This window comes from Bos grunniens, chromosome 4, assembly GCF_055505025.1.
Source record: "Bos grunniens cultivar Pamir isolate PY7600 chromosome 4, Bosgru_T2T1.0, whole genome shotgun sequence".
NCBI classification, from domain to species: domain Eukaryota; kingdom Metazoa; phylum Chordata; class Mammalia; order Artiodactyla; family Bovidae; genus Bos; species Bos grunniens.
Genome location: NC_141168.1, coordinates 5,621,888 through 5,638,094, shown reverse-complemented (window position 1 = coordinate 5,638,094; position 16,207 = coordinate 5,621,888). Strand labels below are relative to the sequence as shown.

Sequence of the window (16,207 nt, the reverse complement as noted above, 5' to 3'; positions counted from 1 at the left end):
GAAATCGGTCTCAGGTTCAGCGTGACCATGTATTATCTTCCTTCATTTAGTTAAACTGACTTTTATAGAAAAAGTAATATTTTTTGAATTAAGAAAAGCTATTAGTAATTTTCCCCTCAAAGGAACCTTGATAAGAGATTGAACAATTTGCTTTTCTGTATTAAATGACATCTGGTGACCTTGTGAAGGTCGTTCACAGGCGCTGAAGGACACGGCCAAGTCCCTGTCACTCTGGAGGACTTTCTTGCTGGAGGTTCTGCTGTTGTTAATTGAAATAGGATGCATTGGTTGCTTTATGAAGTCTGTGTAAAATCTATATCAGTACATTTATTTCATAGATAAAGCTTTGGAATAATAATAATGCTGTCTGATGACAAGATTCTAAGTTGCTCAGGTGTTCAGGAGTAACCATTAAGTTATCAAAGAAACCCTCACTCCTGCTCACGTTTATCAAGCAGAGTTAAAAATGCATGAGAAAATCTTCACAATTTTTATTTTACTGACGAGAAGGAAAGTGTGTCCTCTGGCCCATGAGACTGAGGGAATTGGAAAGGAAATGTGGGAAATGGAGGGCGAGATGGTCACATGGCTGTCGAGTGGTGGATTCACGGGAGCGGGGAGCCATGTGGCAACGTGATGAGCCGGCCACATGGCCCTCACTCCTGAGAATCCTGTGTTGTCGAAATAATTGGTAATGGGGCACGTTTATGAGTCACCAGTGAAAGTGAGCTGTGTTCTCTAGCCTCGGTTTGCTGAGACAGGGACGTGTCACATAGTAAATTCACAAATATATCCATTACAATAATTGTAATAAAAACAGACACAGCTGACCACTCCTGTTGCACTGCTCCACACCTGGCTGTCAGAGAACTGGATGGCTCCGGTGAGCCTCAGAGTCTTTTTTTTTTTTTTTTGGTTTTTTACTGAGGAGAATATGGATTGTTTGTAACTGTAACTGTTTTCAAGACTTGCTTTTATGGTCTGTGTATGTTCTTCAGTCGTGGCAGCACCCTTGAAGCAGGATTTCCCGGCTGACGGGCTCCCAGGACCAATTTGCTAGCTGGGGCTGGAGGGGTGGCGGTCAGCTTGCTCACCTGCACAGGTGTTCTCTCTGGAGCCGGGGGCCTCTTGCCTCGTGAGCGGCGCTGACCTCGGGCCTCTGTGGCTTCCCCGCAGGAGAAGTCCTGGTGTTCCTGGACAGCCACTGCGAGGTGAACGTGCTGTGGCTGCAGCCATTGCTGGCCGCCATCCGCGAGGACCGGCAGACGGTCGTGTGCCCAGTGATCGACATCATCAGCGCCGACACGCTGGCCTACAGCTCATCCCCGGTGGTGCGGGGCGGCTTCAACTGGGGGCTGCACTTCAAGTGGGACCTTGTCCCGCTCTCCGAGCTCGGGGGACCGGAGGGAGCGACTGCACCCATAAAGTAAGCTTTCTCCTCTCTGTCGGGAAAGTTCCCCGAAGAGAAAACACGCTCAAAGCTTTGCAGAAAGCACAAGTGTTGGCTTGTTTGTCCATGAAGGACTTTTTAGTGCTTGCTGAATTTAATGTACTCTGCCAAGACCTAAGGAAAGATTTATGGATAGAAATTGTCCATGCTCTCAGGATTTATATCTCAGTGAGAAAGGCAGAAGTCAACAGTATCCTGGGATAATTGTGTCGGACAGCCTGGAGGCCCCCGTGTTGTGTTGTTTTTATCAGAGCCCGTGGTTACTGCGTTGGTCATAACACATCTCCAGTTCTTTGCTAGTGTGAGTGGTGCTGTGAAGAACATTTAGTACATAACTACAGTTAGGATTTTAGGATGGATTCCCACCAGTAGTGCACAAAGCCACGGTAGTGGTTTAGTCCCTCAGTCGTGTCTGACTCTGTGACCCCATGGACTGTACCCGCCAGGCTCCTCTGTCCATGGGATTCTCCAGGCAAGGATACTGGAGTGGGTGCCATTTCCCTCTCCAGGGGATCTTCCCGACCCAAGAATCGAAGGCAGGTCTCCTGAGTTGCAGGCAGAGGCTTTACCAACTGAGCTACAAGGGACGCACCACACAAAGTCATAGTATGTGAATTATTTTCAGTTTTCATCCATATTCTTGAATATTATAAATCTGCTCCTATATGTTATTTCTCTTTATTTTTGTTTTGTTCTAAATTTCTCATGTCAATCTCATGTTTATCTGTATTTATACTTTTTTAAGTTCTTGGGTTTGTTCTTTAAAGAAGTTTTTTATTGTGAAAAATAGCATATGTAAAAAAGTACACATCTGTGTGTGTGTATATATATATGCCTACAATTTAGTAAATGATTGTAATCTGAACACCTGTGAAACTCTGCCCGGGTCAAGAAATAGCGCCCACACGGCCTCTGTACCTCTCCTGGCCACAGCCCCTGGCCTGGTCCTCAGAGGCGTCACTACCTGGACCCTCATCGTTTCCTTGCTCTCCTGTAGTTTCACCACCGATGTATGCCTAAACAGGGTACTTTAGTCCAGTTTTCCCTGCTCTTAGACTTCATGAAAAAGCTTTTGAGTTTAACTAGACCCCATTTGTTGGTTTTTGTTTCCATTACTCTAGGAGGTGGGTCAAAGAGGATCTTGTTACCATTTATGTCAAAGCTGTACTGCACATGTTTTCCTCTAAGAGCTTTATAGTTTCTGGCTTCAGTGACAACCCCCTCCAGTATTCTTGCCTGGAAAATCCCAAGGATGGAGGAGCCTGGTAGGCTGTAGTCCATGGGGTCCCAAAGAGTCAGACATGACTGAGCAACTTCACTTTCACTTTACATTTAAGCCTTTAATTCATTTTTAGTTTATTTTTGTGTATGGTGTTAGAAGTGTTCTGGTTTCATTCTTTTACATGTAGCTGTCCAGTTTTCCCAGCACCACTTATTGAAGAGGCTATCTTTTCTTCATTGTTCTTGCCTCCTCTGTCAAAGAGAAGGTGCCCATAGGTGCGTGGGTTTATTTCTGAGCTTTCTGTCTTGTTCCATTAAGCTATATTTGTTTTTGTGCGGATACCATACTGTCTTGGTGACTGTAGCTTTGTAGTGTAGTCTGAAGTCAGGAAGGTTGATTCCTCCAGATCTGTGTTTCCCTCAAGATTGCTTTGGCTGTTTGGGGTCTTTTGTGTTTCCATACAAATTGTGAAATTTTTTGTTCTATTATTAATAGTTCTGTGACAAATGCCATTGGTAGTTTGATAGAAATTGCATTGAATCTGTAGATTGCTTTGGGTAGTATAGTCATTTTCACAACATTGATTCTTCTAATCCAAGAACATGGTATATTTCTTCAGCTCTTTGTTGTCTTTGGTTTCTTTCATCAGTGTCTTATAGTTTTCTGTATACAGAAAACGATGTACTTGTATATAGTTTAAACTTGTATTAAACTGTATACAGAAAACTATATATACTTGTCTCTTTAAGTAGGTTTATTCCTAGCTGTTTTATTCTTTTTGTTGCAGTGGTGAATGGGATTGTTTCTTTAACTTCTCTGATTTTTCATTGTTAGTGTGTAAGAATGCAGGGATTTCTGTGTATTAATTTTGTATCCTGTGACTTTACTATATTCATTGATTAGCTTTAATAATTTTCTGGTGGAACCTTTAGAGTTTTCTATGTGTAGTATCATGTCGTCTGCAAACTGAGAATTTTATTCTTTTCCAATCTGGATTCCTTTTATTTCCTTTTCTTCTCTGATTGCCGTGGCTAGGACTTCCAGAACGCTGTTGAATAGTAGTGGCGGCAGTGGCGCCTTGTCCTGTACCTGATCTTAAATACTTTCAGTTTTTCGCCATTGAGAAGAATGTTTGCTATGCCTTTATCATGTTGTGGTAGGTTCCTTCTGTGCCTACTTTCTGGAGAATTTTTATCATAAATGGGTATTGAATTTTGTCAAAGCTGTTGTCAGCATCCTTCTTCATGGCTTCTGGTTTGCAGGAGTGAAGCTGCCCAGTCATAGGCATGCCTGTCTTCACTTGTAGTCGAGAACACTTTCCCCACACCTCCCACTGGAATGCTGCTGGCACCTCAGCTGGCCTTTGGGTATTTGCCAGCTTCCTTTCATCCGAAGCCGACTTGGAGGGGAGGCTGATGGAACCCCGGCCAGCTCAGGTTGCTGACCTGAGTTCCTGGCAGGGTGGGGTGTCTTCTGCTCTTAGACTTTGTGGCAGTTTTCTGGGAAGTCCATGGAGACACCCCCAGGTCTTGTGTCTTTACAGGCTGGCAGCCCTTCTTCTTGCCAGGGCGTTCATTGTGGTGCTCTGCCCACCTCTGCTCCCGGCCCTGCAGGTGGGAGTCCGGTAACGAGCGCCTCTCGAGTCCGGTAACGAGCGCCTCTCGGGAGAGCAGGGCTGCCCATGGGGACGCTGCCCGTCTGCGCCCTCCCGTTCTGGGGCTGGAGGCAGGCAAGTGCCAACTCCACTTTAGGCGCCTTCGCCAGGGCGAGGAGGATCCTCAGACTGTCCTCCGTATTCTCAGTCTTTGTTTTAGTGCAATGGTCAGTTTCTTCATCATCTTCATGGGTGTGTTTGTTTCATTTTTGATATCATTTTTAATCGAAAACATGTATTCACAGTAACATATCACAGTATAGAACAATTCAGGATGAGAAGTGACCACGTCTACCCCTGCCCCACTCTCAGTCCTTTCCCCTGGTTTTATTTCCTGGTCTTCTGTTTACTTCCTGAACTGTAAACGGTAGTATGTGTAATCCTCTTTCCAACATCACACCAACTTCAGACCTGCTCTGCTGGGAAAAGGAAGAGGCAGTTCATTTTACATCACTCCAGGTACTCCTTCTCTCTTCCTGTTGCAGTGTGGTTATTTTGTTTCTGTATTGGTTCTTTTTGATACTTAAAAAAAAAAAACATTGTTTTTTGTTCTGACTTTTGACAGCATCATGTGACACCCTTCTCTGAATGATAAGGATAAGCTCTTTCACTCTGAATACACGAGGTTGCTAACTTCTTGAGTTGTATGTTTAAATTTTTAAAATTTTTAGCCTTTTTTCTTTTCTTTTATATATATATATATATATTTAAAGATGGTAAGTTTTCTTCTAATCATAGCCTTAGCTGCATCCCACAAATTGTGACATACATATCATTTTAGATTGTCATTTATTTAAAAATGTCTTCCTTGTTGTGTTTTTTCTGACCTGTACTTTATTTGGCAGTACATTTATTATTTTACAGGCATATAGAAATTTTGTAGTTGTTATTTAATCCTAGCTTACACTGTGGTCAGAATCTGTATTTTCTGCAGTTGTCAAGATGGGATTCAGCATCTGTTGGGTCAAGTTTATTGTGTTGTAAAAATACTCTCTTTTTAAAAAATTTATGTTTTATCAGTTGTTTAAAATGGTGGATTAATTTCCCACTACAGTTGTGTGTTTGTTTCTCCTGGTAGTTCTTTATATATTTTCTTCATATATTTTGAGGCCATGTTAATAGATGCATGACAGTTTAGAATTGTTCTGTATTCTTTTCTCTTTGCCCTTTTGGTCTGAATTCCGATTTATTATTCTGTTCCCAACGGCCACCCATTATTAGACATTATATACATTCTCATGTTCTGTTCTTAGTGGGTAATTAGAGAATATAACCTTCATCCATGACTTATCAAAGTGTAATATAAACTGGTACTTTCTCCAGACAGAGCAAGGATCTCACAATGTTCCTCCTACCCCAGTTACCCACCTCAGATTGTGTTGAATATGGGTGTGTGTGTTTAACCCCACAGGCCACTTTTTGTGCAGGCGTTACTCATTCAGGTTTAGCTGTATAGTCCCCTCTTATCCTTTCTGCGTCTGCAAGCTCCCCCCTAGGGTCTGTTTCCATTCTGACCCAAGGACACATTTTGTGTCTGTTTTTGCTGAAACTTCAGGTGCGATTACTCCTCCTTTTCTGAAGATGTCTTTGTTTCATCATTATTTTGCAAAATAATTCTACTTGATATTCAGTTCTAGATTGGCAGATGCATTCTTAGGGCTTTGAAGGTATTGTTCAAGAACTTTCTGGCTTTTACTGTTTCTGGTGAGATGTCAACAACTGTCTTATTTTTGTTTCTTTTGAAGGCAATATCTTTTCATCGGCTGCTTACATTTTTTTCCTGTCATTGTCAGAGTGTTTTTCAGATATGCATAAATTTGGTTTATTGATAGCATCTAATTATCTGCCAAATTCTCAGTCTTGTCTTTTATGCTTGAACATACTGAGCAGTTGTTAGTCTCTGCCTGATAGAACTCTGTTGTCTGAAACCCCTGCCCCTGTGTTTCTGTTTTAGATCGTTTCTCTTTTTTACTTTCGTGTGATTTATCTTCTTGATTGCCTGGTTATTTGTTAGTTTGCTTGTTTATTTCTAATGGCATACATTGTATATGAAAAATGATAGAAACACATTCATACACGGGCAGCGTCTTCTCCTACAGAGAATATTGCGTCTCTCTGAGAAGCAGCTCAGGACTAGACCCCATGACTCCTGGTGCACAGTTCCAGGAAGTGAGACTGAAATCCAGGCTGGAGTCTCTGTGGGAGCCAGTCTGCATCAGGTTCTCACCAACAGGGTTTCTCTGCTGTGGCAGGATTGACCTTCAGAGCCAGATGGTTCTTTCTGGAGGTGGGGGGGCAGGGATGGGGGGCTCTCTAGTGCATCTCAGGGTATTTAGCAGCACCCCTCCCCCTGAGCTGTGACAGCTGAAAATGTCTCCACACTTAGTGAAGCGTCGGCTTGCGCACCACTGGCCTACCACATTTGCGTCCAGGTCAAAGTGTGGCGTTTGTCGGGTCTCTCCTTGTCGGGCCCTGGAGCCCAGTTTTTATCCCAGGGGCTCTGGGCCTGTCAACAGAAGTTAAACAGTTCAGGTGGATTCCTGTCAACCATAGTCATAAGAAAAAAAAGAAAGGATTTGTGATGCTTAGAAAAGTAGCCTTTACTTGCCAGCTATCACGATCTAGAAAACTTGACGAGGCAGTGCAGCTCATTCCCTCATAAATTAAACATTTCAGAATAGTTCATCTAGTTTTTATTGTTGCTGTTGTTCAGTCACTCAGTTATGGCTGACTCTTTGTGACCCCATTGACTGCACCCCACCAGGCTTCCCTGTCTTCACCTTCTCCGGGAGCTTGCTCAAACTCAAGTTCATTGAGTTGGTGACATGACTTTTTATTAGTAATGTTCTAAAACTGTACCGCATTTTTTGAAAAAACAAGTAGATAATTGACTATAGAATTGGTACAGTAACTGTCTTCCCTTTCTAGGTCACCTACAATGGCTGGAGGATTGTTTGCCATGAACAGAAACTATTTCAATGAACTTGGACAGTATGACAGTGGCATGGATATCTGGGGAGGAGAAAATTTAGAAATATCATTTCGGGTAAATTTTTTTTTGTATGTTAATTAACTGTGCAGTGAAATGTAATTTTCATCTGTGATCCCATATTTTCTGTAAATTCTCTATTTCACCATAATTTATGATATAGATAATACCATTCAAAATAGCAAAAGCCTCTGAGAAGCCTTATATTTATTTTACAAGAATTTTAAAGTGATAGGTGGTATAAATTTAGAGGTCTTTGTGAGCATTGACTCTAGAGTTTTGTTTTTCCTTTGTCCATTTATCTTATTTGATGACCGAGGATATGTATACGGTTCTGGTCATCACATTTTCCTGACTGCTCGAGGTCACCCTTGTTTACACCTGTCTCCTGGAGAAGTTTTATTAATAGCTCCCCTTTACTTTCAGGAGTAGCCCAGATGATATGATAAATTATATTTGCCCCCTGCATAGACTACTGAATTCTTTGTATACACAGATTTCTCCAACCTACAGAAGAAATTCACCTTTCACAATCTCTTCACTCATTGCTGAGGCTGGAAAGATGACGGTCGTGGGTGGGATCTGTGGCTCAGGGAGCTGTGCTAGTGGTTAGGACACAAGCTTTGGAAAAGGTGGAAAGAGGGCAAGGGACAGAGTGCGGATTTCTCGCTCTCGTTCCCATCTCCTGGTATGTCATGGGATCCCCGTTCAGATACTGTAATACCTTGTGTATGTCGTTTTGTATCTTTGCAAATGTATTGATCCCAGTTTTTCTTACATAATCTTTACAATTTGAGAGCTGTAACAGATATTATTAGTCTTTGTAGATAAGGTAACTGAATCTCATAAAAATTAAAATAACTAAAGTGACTCAGTCAAGGGCAAAATTTAGACCAGAACTAAGATCTTCTGACTCTCACTCTGTATTTTTTATAAAATAATATTTTTCTAAAAATATGTGTATTTTATGAGAAAGTACGTGTGAAACTGAGCTTAGAGGACTGATTAGCATTCTTCATCCCTAAGTCCTGAAGTTCAGCTTCCTTGTTCTGTCAAAACATCATGTCTGGGAAGACAGTTTTAGACGCAGGAGAGTAAAAGAATGTCACAGTGTTTTAGGGTTTTGTTTCTTTTTATTAATAAAGACAGATAATTTTAAAATACGGCTTTGACTTTATTCTGCTAAGACCCCTTGCAGGGTCTCAGACACCTGTAACAGAGGTTAATCTCATGAAAGCCGTGTGCTGACCCCGCAGTGCTGTGGGCACTATTAACACGTGTTCTGCTTCCGACCAGATCTGGATGTGTGGGGGTAAGCTGTTCATCATCCCTTGCTCTAGAGTTGGACACATTTTCCGGAAAAGGCGGCCGTATGGGTCCCCCGAGGGCCAGGACACCATGACGCACAACTCCCTGCGGCTGGCGCACGTGTGGCTGGATGAGTACAAGGTGAGGCCCGGCCTCGAGAGGCTGCAGACGAGCCGCTCACCTGGGGACGGGGCGCCGGCTGCTTTTCTCCTGGTCTCCTTTCTCTACCCAGGCTTTCACTCAGTTTTTTTATTCTGACTCCTTTTTAACTTTGCCAAGTGTCTCGTCTGTGAGAGGTAATGAGCCAGTGTCGGAGGACGCCCGGCTCCCCTCTCTGAGCTCTTGTGACTCCTGCAGAGCCAGGCTCCTCCTCTGCTGCTGCTCGGGTTCCTCCTCAGCCCCTGCTTCCTCTCCGCTTCCTCTCTAATGACTTTACTGAGGTGACCAAAAAACCCGTTCACTTACTTTTTTTTTTTTTTTTTTTAAATTCAGGAGCAGTATTTTTCCTTAAGACCTGATCTGAGAACCAGAAATTATGGAAACATCAGTGAGCGTGTTGAATTGAGGAAGAAGCTGGATTGTAAATCATTTAAATGGTATTTGGATAACATTTACCCGGAGATGCAGATATCTGGGCCCAATGTCAAACCCCAGCAACCCATTTTTATCAACAGGGGGCCAAAACGCCCCAAAGTCCTGCAGCGCGGAAGGGTAAGAAAGTGATTCTATCCCAGTGTTTCAGTAAATGTTGTCTAAAAAAATAAACAACATTGTATACTTCATAGAATATTTAAGGATAGGCCTTAGCTTGCTTTTCATTACGTATTTTTTAAGAGAATTTCCTCTATTCAGGTATATTTAGTATCTTTGTTGTTTATATTAAGATCCCTTACCTGCCAGTTTTAGAGAAAACACAGCACATTCTCTAAGCTATGGGCTAGCTTCCAAGAGGTTATAAATGTGAAGACACAAAGACATTGTACGTGAGTGTAAAATGCATCTGGCAGAGCCCAGAAAGGAACCTGAAAGGGGAAATGGGGCCGCTGCGGACGGGAAGGGAGAACTGGTGGCTCGGGTTCCGGTGTGGCGCGACGGCAGACCGCACGCCCCGTGTCCTGGCTCTTTCAGTGGCAGCAGCTCTTCAGTGGCTGGAATGAAGCCTGGAGCTTTCTCCTCTTTTGTTCTCTACCTTATAAAAGTCATTGAGATGTTTATTACCATGTACTTTCCCTTTAAGTAAAAATGGGTGCATACCATATAATTGAAATCCCTGTTGTTACTGCCTTGCGTATGTAATCACATTTAACCTTCAAACTGATCACTTAGGGCTTCCCTGCTAGCTCAGCCGGTAAAGAATCCGCCTGCAATGCGGGAGGACCCTGGTTCAATCCCTGGGTCAGGAAGATCCCCTGGAGAAGGGCATGGCAACCCACTCCGGTATTCTTGTCTGGAGAATCCCATGGACAGAGGAGCCTGGTGGGCTACAGTCCATGGGGTCGCAAAGAGTTGAACACGGCTGAGCAACTAAGCAAGCAAGCACTGACCACTTTGCCTGGACGAGACGCTCTCTGATGTAAATCTTTGCAGTTCCTGTGGCGCTTACAGTCTGTATTTATCTGCACTCAGGTGTGTGTGTTGACTGAACCAGGTACTGGCTGTTTCCACTTCTTGTTTCTGTTCACCCAGTGTTGTCTTTAGTGCAGAGATGGTAAATTTGATTTCCTTCCTCCCCTGGAACAGATGAGCAATCTTGTATCTTTAGGTGGAATTTCTACTTGACACCACCTGCGTCTGTTGTTAAAATTGCCTACAACCTTGAAGTCTCTGTTGTGATGATCCTATGTACTGAAGCCAGAATTCAGTAATAAAAAATGCTTCTCTTTTTAGGACCTTGCAAATCCGTACCTTTGAAATAGTATTTTCATGTTTCCTCTCTGTTCATCCATACGTACCACGTTGTTAGGAGCAGTCTCTTCTTTTCCAGCTCTATCACCTTCAGACCAACAAGTGTCTGGTGGCCCAGGGCCGCCCGAGTGAGAAGGGGGGCCTCGTAGTGCTGAAGGCGTGTGACTACAGCGACCCAAACCAGGTGCGTGATGCCCTTGGCGGGGTCCTTCAGGGGAGTGCCTGCGGTCACTCTTGAGGGTGGGGCGGGGGGAACAGACATCAAGGTTTTACTCTGACTTTCCTTCTGTCGTTTTGGGTTTGTTTTTATTTTAATGAGGCATAGTTGATTTATGATGTTAATTTCCACCCAGGAAAGTGGAATACATACATATTATACATATGTCTTCACACTCTTCTCCATTATGGTTATCACAGGATGTTGAATAGAGTTCCCCGAGCTGTACGGTAGGACCATGTTGTATCTTAATAGCTTGCATCTGTTAATCCCAAAGTCTCAGTCCATTCCCCTCCCCGCCTGGCAACACGTGTGTCCTCTGTGGGTCTGTTTCTGCTTCACAGACACGTTCATGAGTGCCGTAGATAGATTCTACATATAGTGACACTGTCCGGTAGTTTTCTCTGCCTGCCTTCACTTAGTAGGATAACCTCTAGGTCCGTCCACGTTGCTGCAAATGGCCTTATTTCATTCTTAAGGCTGAGTAGTAGTATCCTATTATATCCACGTCATCCTTATCCGTCCATCTCTTGATGGACATTTGGGTTGCTCCATGTCTTGGCTACCTGTGAACAGTGCTGCTCTGAGCATAGGGGTGCACGGCTCTGTTTGAATTAGTTTTGTCCAAATATGTGCCCAGGAGTGGGACTGCTGGGGCATGTGGCGACTCTATGGTTAGTTTTTTGAGGACCCTCCATTCTGTTGCTGCACCAGTTTACTTTCCCATCAGCAATACAGGAGCATTCCCTTTTCTCCACACCCTCTCCAGCACGGTGTTTGTACGCTTTTAATGATGGCCTTTCTGACCATTGTGTGGTGGTAGCTCACTGTAGTTTTGATTTGTGGTTTTTTCTAATAATGAGCAGTGTTGAGTACCTTCTCCTGTGCCTGTTGGCCATCTGTATGTCTTCTTTAGTCTTCTGCCCATTTTTTGATTGGGTGGTTTGTTGCTGCTGTTAAGTCGTATTAACTATTTTTGTATTTTGGAAATTAAGTCATTGGCTGCATTATCTGTGAGTGTCTTCTCCCAGCCCATACGTAGGCTGTCGTTTCATTTCGCTTATGGTTTCCTTTGCTGTGTAGACTTTGTAGGTTTGGGTAGGTCCCATTTGTTTATGTTTGCTTTTCTTTCTTTTACTTTGGAAGGCTGACCTAAGAAAACACCGGTACAATTAAAATGTCAGAGTGTTTTGCCTATGTTCTCTTCTAGGAGTTGTATGGTGTCATGTCTTACATTTTAAGTCTTTTAGCCATTTTGAGTATTTTTGCGTATGGTGTAACTTCTTTGATTTACATGGGGCTGTCGAACTTTCTCAAACACTGCTTGCTGAACTTCAATTGTTTAGATTGGGAATGATTTTAGAGATCATTAATTTGTTGTCTCCTGTAGTATTTTGTTTTGTTTAGAGCATTCTTCTCAGTTACACAGAATGAATTTGAAGTATATAAATTGAAAGCCATATGGATTTATTAGAAATGGCAAAGGAAGTACACCTTTCAAGTTTTCTGTGGAACTGAGTTTTCCTCATTTTTAGTAGTTCAGAGAGAACCACAACAAAATGTCAATTCCTGTCATTCACATAATTTATTCTCACACTGTGTGTGTCCTTTCGGTGACTCTGAGTGGCGGACGGGGTCGTTCAGGAATGAAAAGAACACTTGGACCTCTTTTGGATAGATTTCAAAGCATGCAGTTTCATAACAGCGTATTTCTAGAGTCCATGCACACTAAGATGTCAACATACTGGAAAACACGGTTGAAAAAGACTTTGTGCCACATCTGGGTGCGAGAGCTGTCCGTATTGTGGACGGGGAAGTGAATTGTAGTGAGGATGAGATGACTGAAATTCATTCCAGAGAAACGTTAGGACGTTTGAGGAGGTGGAGTGATTCTCCTGTCCATACTATGCTGGGACTGCACAGAATTGTACTAAACACCCTAGCCACGTGTGGCTGTTGAAATTTAAACTGAACATTTTAACCGTCCATTTCCAGTTCTCATCAGCCACACGTGGGCCGGTGGCTCCTTTGTCAGACAACATAGGCGATGTTCTATCGTAGCAGCAGTGATGGGGGGCCCTCTCCCCACGGTAACAGACTCAGCACACACGTCTTGGACCCATGTGAAAAAGCAGCGATACTCAGAGGGTAGGAGAAAATGTTTTCCTTTTAGATTTACCGATGCTGCATGTTGGAGAAAAAGTACTCATTGCACTTATCCACTTCAGCCACATCCAGGCCTTTGTTTTGCCTTAAAAAACTGAGACCATAAAGATCATCAGTGAAACCGGGCCCCGGGATTCGAGTATAACATTCTAGGCTGATGTGATGAGGAATGTGGACCTCGTAATAAAAGCCCTGAGTCTTCGTGTACACAGGGCAACCCAGCAGCCGCGCTGGGCTCCCGCAGTCCTTACGCAGACCGAGAGTTGAAGCAGTGTAGAACGCTGGGATCTTCAGTCAGTCCACTCCCACAGGAAATGTGCGAAGGGTCGTGCAATCTGAATTTCAGAACCTAAAGGAAAATTTGAGGTTTTAACATTTTTTTTTTCTTCCTTAGGTTTGGATTTATAATGAAGAACATGAGTTAGTCTTAAATAATCTCCTTTGTCTGGATATGTCAGAAACTCGCTCCTCTGACCCCCCACGGCTCATGAAGTGCCACGGGTCTGGAGGATCCCAGCAGTGGACCTTTGGGGTGAGGAACTTGCCTGATGGTGACGGGAGGCGTGAGGGGTCATGGTCTAGCTTGCAGATGGTGGTTCTGAGTGTGCAGCAGCCCACAAGTCATCTTCTGTTCCACATCCCGTCGAGATTTTTGCTTCCTCTTTACCATATGCTGGCAGTAAGTTTTTTTAACACAAGTAATTGGTGGTGGTTTTTCTCCGCTTTATTTTCAGAGGAATAACAGGCTGTACCAGGTATCAGTGGGCCAGTGCCTTCGAGCAGTCGATCCGCTGAGTCGCAAAGGCTCTGTTGCCATGGCGATCTGTGATGGCTCCCCCTCACAGCAGTGGCATTTGGAATCTTAAGGTGGACGGAACAGTGACTGTCGTGCTTATTCTCACCACGAAGCTGAAGAAGTATGCTTCCCCAAGAGGCTGAAGTCATTTCTGGACTACTGTTAAGGAATTTCCTCCTTATGGTAGGAAACCAGAATGCAGTGTTAACTCGAGAGTCAGGTTTGTGTAGAAGGATAAAGCCCAGGAGATTGATGTGTCTGCTCAGATTTATTTGATCAGGAACTTGTCGTGATTTCCCTTCTTAGATTTCATAGGTGATGGTTAATTTTTAAATTTCTACTACCGTGTTCTGAATAATTTTAAATATACTGAATCCACATTACTTTTAACTTCAGAAGGCATTCATTTATAAGATTATATTTAAGAGGCAGTTAATATTATAAATTATTTTAATGAATATGGTACTGTCCACATTTACATTAAAGGATCCTTTTGAGTATTCACCCTGGGATTCTTTGTCTGCTCCTTTTTTCGTCTCATATTGGAGCCTTTGCTCTGTGTGTGTGATACGTGGTAAGAAGCTCACTGAGGTTTGGCTGATGGACCAGTAAGTGAGGTAGGTCCCAGCCCTAAGTAACCTCAGGGGTGTTTGTTTCTTAGCTTGAACCATGTGAGTTGTAAGTATTCAGATTCACATACCTTCAGCCTCCAAGTTGCCTGTGAAACACCCAGGTAGAGTTGTTAAAATAGATCAGGATTTCAGAAGATATATCTCAGAGGTATGAATTTAGGAATCATCTGTATATACCATACATATCCAAATATAAAAGTTTTTTCACTAAAAGTGCATCTCAGGAGATAATCTCGGGGAATTTTTATGTTGAAGCACCAAATTTGAAACGTGTTACAGGATAATACGTGTATACACACACACTGAACAATTACTTCAAAGGTCAGAATCAATAATCACATTAAATATAATTTGATTAGATATAAACGGGTCCTCCTGAGCCCGGATTGTGCCTGTGTGGCCTCACCAAAGTCTTGAAAACCAAGCCCAGCCCCTATGACATCTTGGAGCAGCTAAGAGGAGAGTGAGTGGTCAGGATGGCGAAGCACAAAGACCCTAAGCTTGCCTCCTCTCATGGGCACACCAAAATCACAACTATTTGCAGGAAAACCATTGATGAAAAAGACCAGAACCTATCATCAGAAAAGACCCTCTCTGTCCACACAACAACACAGGTAGGACGGAGTCGCCGCCTAGTCCAGTCCCATCCCCCAGGCGTGTGACCCACAGACAGGAGAGTGATTACAATGCGGGGTCCTAACCCCACGCTGTGCCCCAGCCCTGGGGTCTTGCACCAGGAAGACAAGTCCAGTTTACTTCCAGGAGTCACAGAGAGCCGTGGGAAGTAGAGACTGCACCCGAGAGGACGCTCACACCGTTGCACACACTCTGGGACCCAGGGCAGAAGCAGTTAATTGCAAAGGAGCCTGGGGCAGACAGACCTACCTACTGCTCTTGCAGAGTTCCCAAAGAAAGAGGCAGGAGGCATCCTGGGGACAGACCCTGGTGCATCCATTTCCGGGAGCTTGTTCTATCCTGGGTGTGCTGGTGAACACCAGTTTGGAATTCTCCCGCTGGCCCAGCAACCTGCAGGCACATCTCTGACCAGACATCTAACCGGGCACCCACTCACCTAAGACAAGGTGCCTTCAGACCCCCAGGGCTTGGCCCCACACACCAGCACACAGGCAGCAGACCCACTCGAGCTTCAGGACGCGCCTCATCCACTGGCCAAGAGAAAACCACAGCCCCGCAGCCTGCGGACCAGCCACTAGCAATCTGATACCAGTTCTGGGACCCCTGGGCCCTGGAAGCAAACCTGAGGACCTTGCTCTCCCACCAACAGGCTGGCACTAGCTATGTAAATGGGTCAGTGTGCCCAGTTAGGATAAAAATATAAGATTCAACTATACGCTGCCTGTAAGAAACTCACTGTAAAGATGATGATGCAAGTGTTAAAGGATGGGAGATACATGGATGTTGACACCCACTGGGAGATAGCCAGAGTAGCTAAGTTAATATTAGACAAAGGAGATTTCAGAGCAAAGAATACCCCTGGAGATAATACCCCTTTTATAATCTCAAGCATCTATAAACCTAACAACACAACTTCAACCGTGTCACCAAACAAGTGGATGGAACAGGAGGACAAAGAAAACCTAAAATGCACAACACTATTAACCAGCTTGACAGAGAACACGCATCCTACTCAAGTGCGCATGGAATATTACCCACAGAGATCACATTCCAGCACGTTAAAAGAAATCAGTAAATTTATATAAATTCAACTCGTGCAAATTATAGTAGCAATCAGTAACAACAGAAATTAGCCAGATAGATGGGTGGATACCTGGAAGATCAACCAAGAACTTATTTCCCAATACTCTGTGGGTCCCCAAAGAAACCAAAAGGCTATTTTCAGCTGCCTG

General features: G+C 43.7%; 1 protein-coding gene across 15 annotated transcripts in view; it reads left to right on the top strand.

Moving 5' to 3' along the window:
• GALNT11 (polypeptide N-acetylgalactosaminyltransferase 11) overlaps positions 1–14,211 on the top strand; it is a 52,700-nt gene extending 38,489 nt beyond the window's left edge. For 10 of the 15 annotated variants that reach the window (XM_086394799.1, XM_086394801.1, XM_086394800.1 and 7 more), the window contains 7 exons: positions 1,177–1,426; positions 7,255–7,372; positions 8,612–8,764; positions 9,116–9,334; positions 10,608–10,712; positions 13,306–13,443; positions 13,646–14,211. In XM_086394799.1, coding sequence (XP_086250925.1) covers positions 1,177–1,426; positions 7,255–7,372; positions 8,612–8,764; positions 9,116–9,334; positions 10,608–10,712; positions 13,306–13,443; positions 13,646–13,777 — 1,115 coding nt within the window. In that variant the 3' untranslated portion in view covers positions 13,778–14,211. The remainder of the gene's footprint in view (positions 1–1,176; positions 1,427–7,254; positions 7,373–8,611; positions 8,765–9,115; positions 9,335–10,607; positions 10,713–13,305; positions 13,444–13,645) is intronic. The other 5 variants (XM_086394803.1, XM_086394811.1, XM_086394812.1 and 2 more) reach the window with 2 other exon arrangements.
• Positions 14,212–16,207: the final 1,996 nt, after the last annotated feature.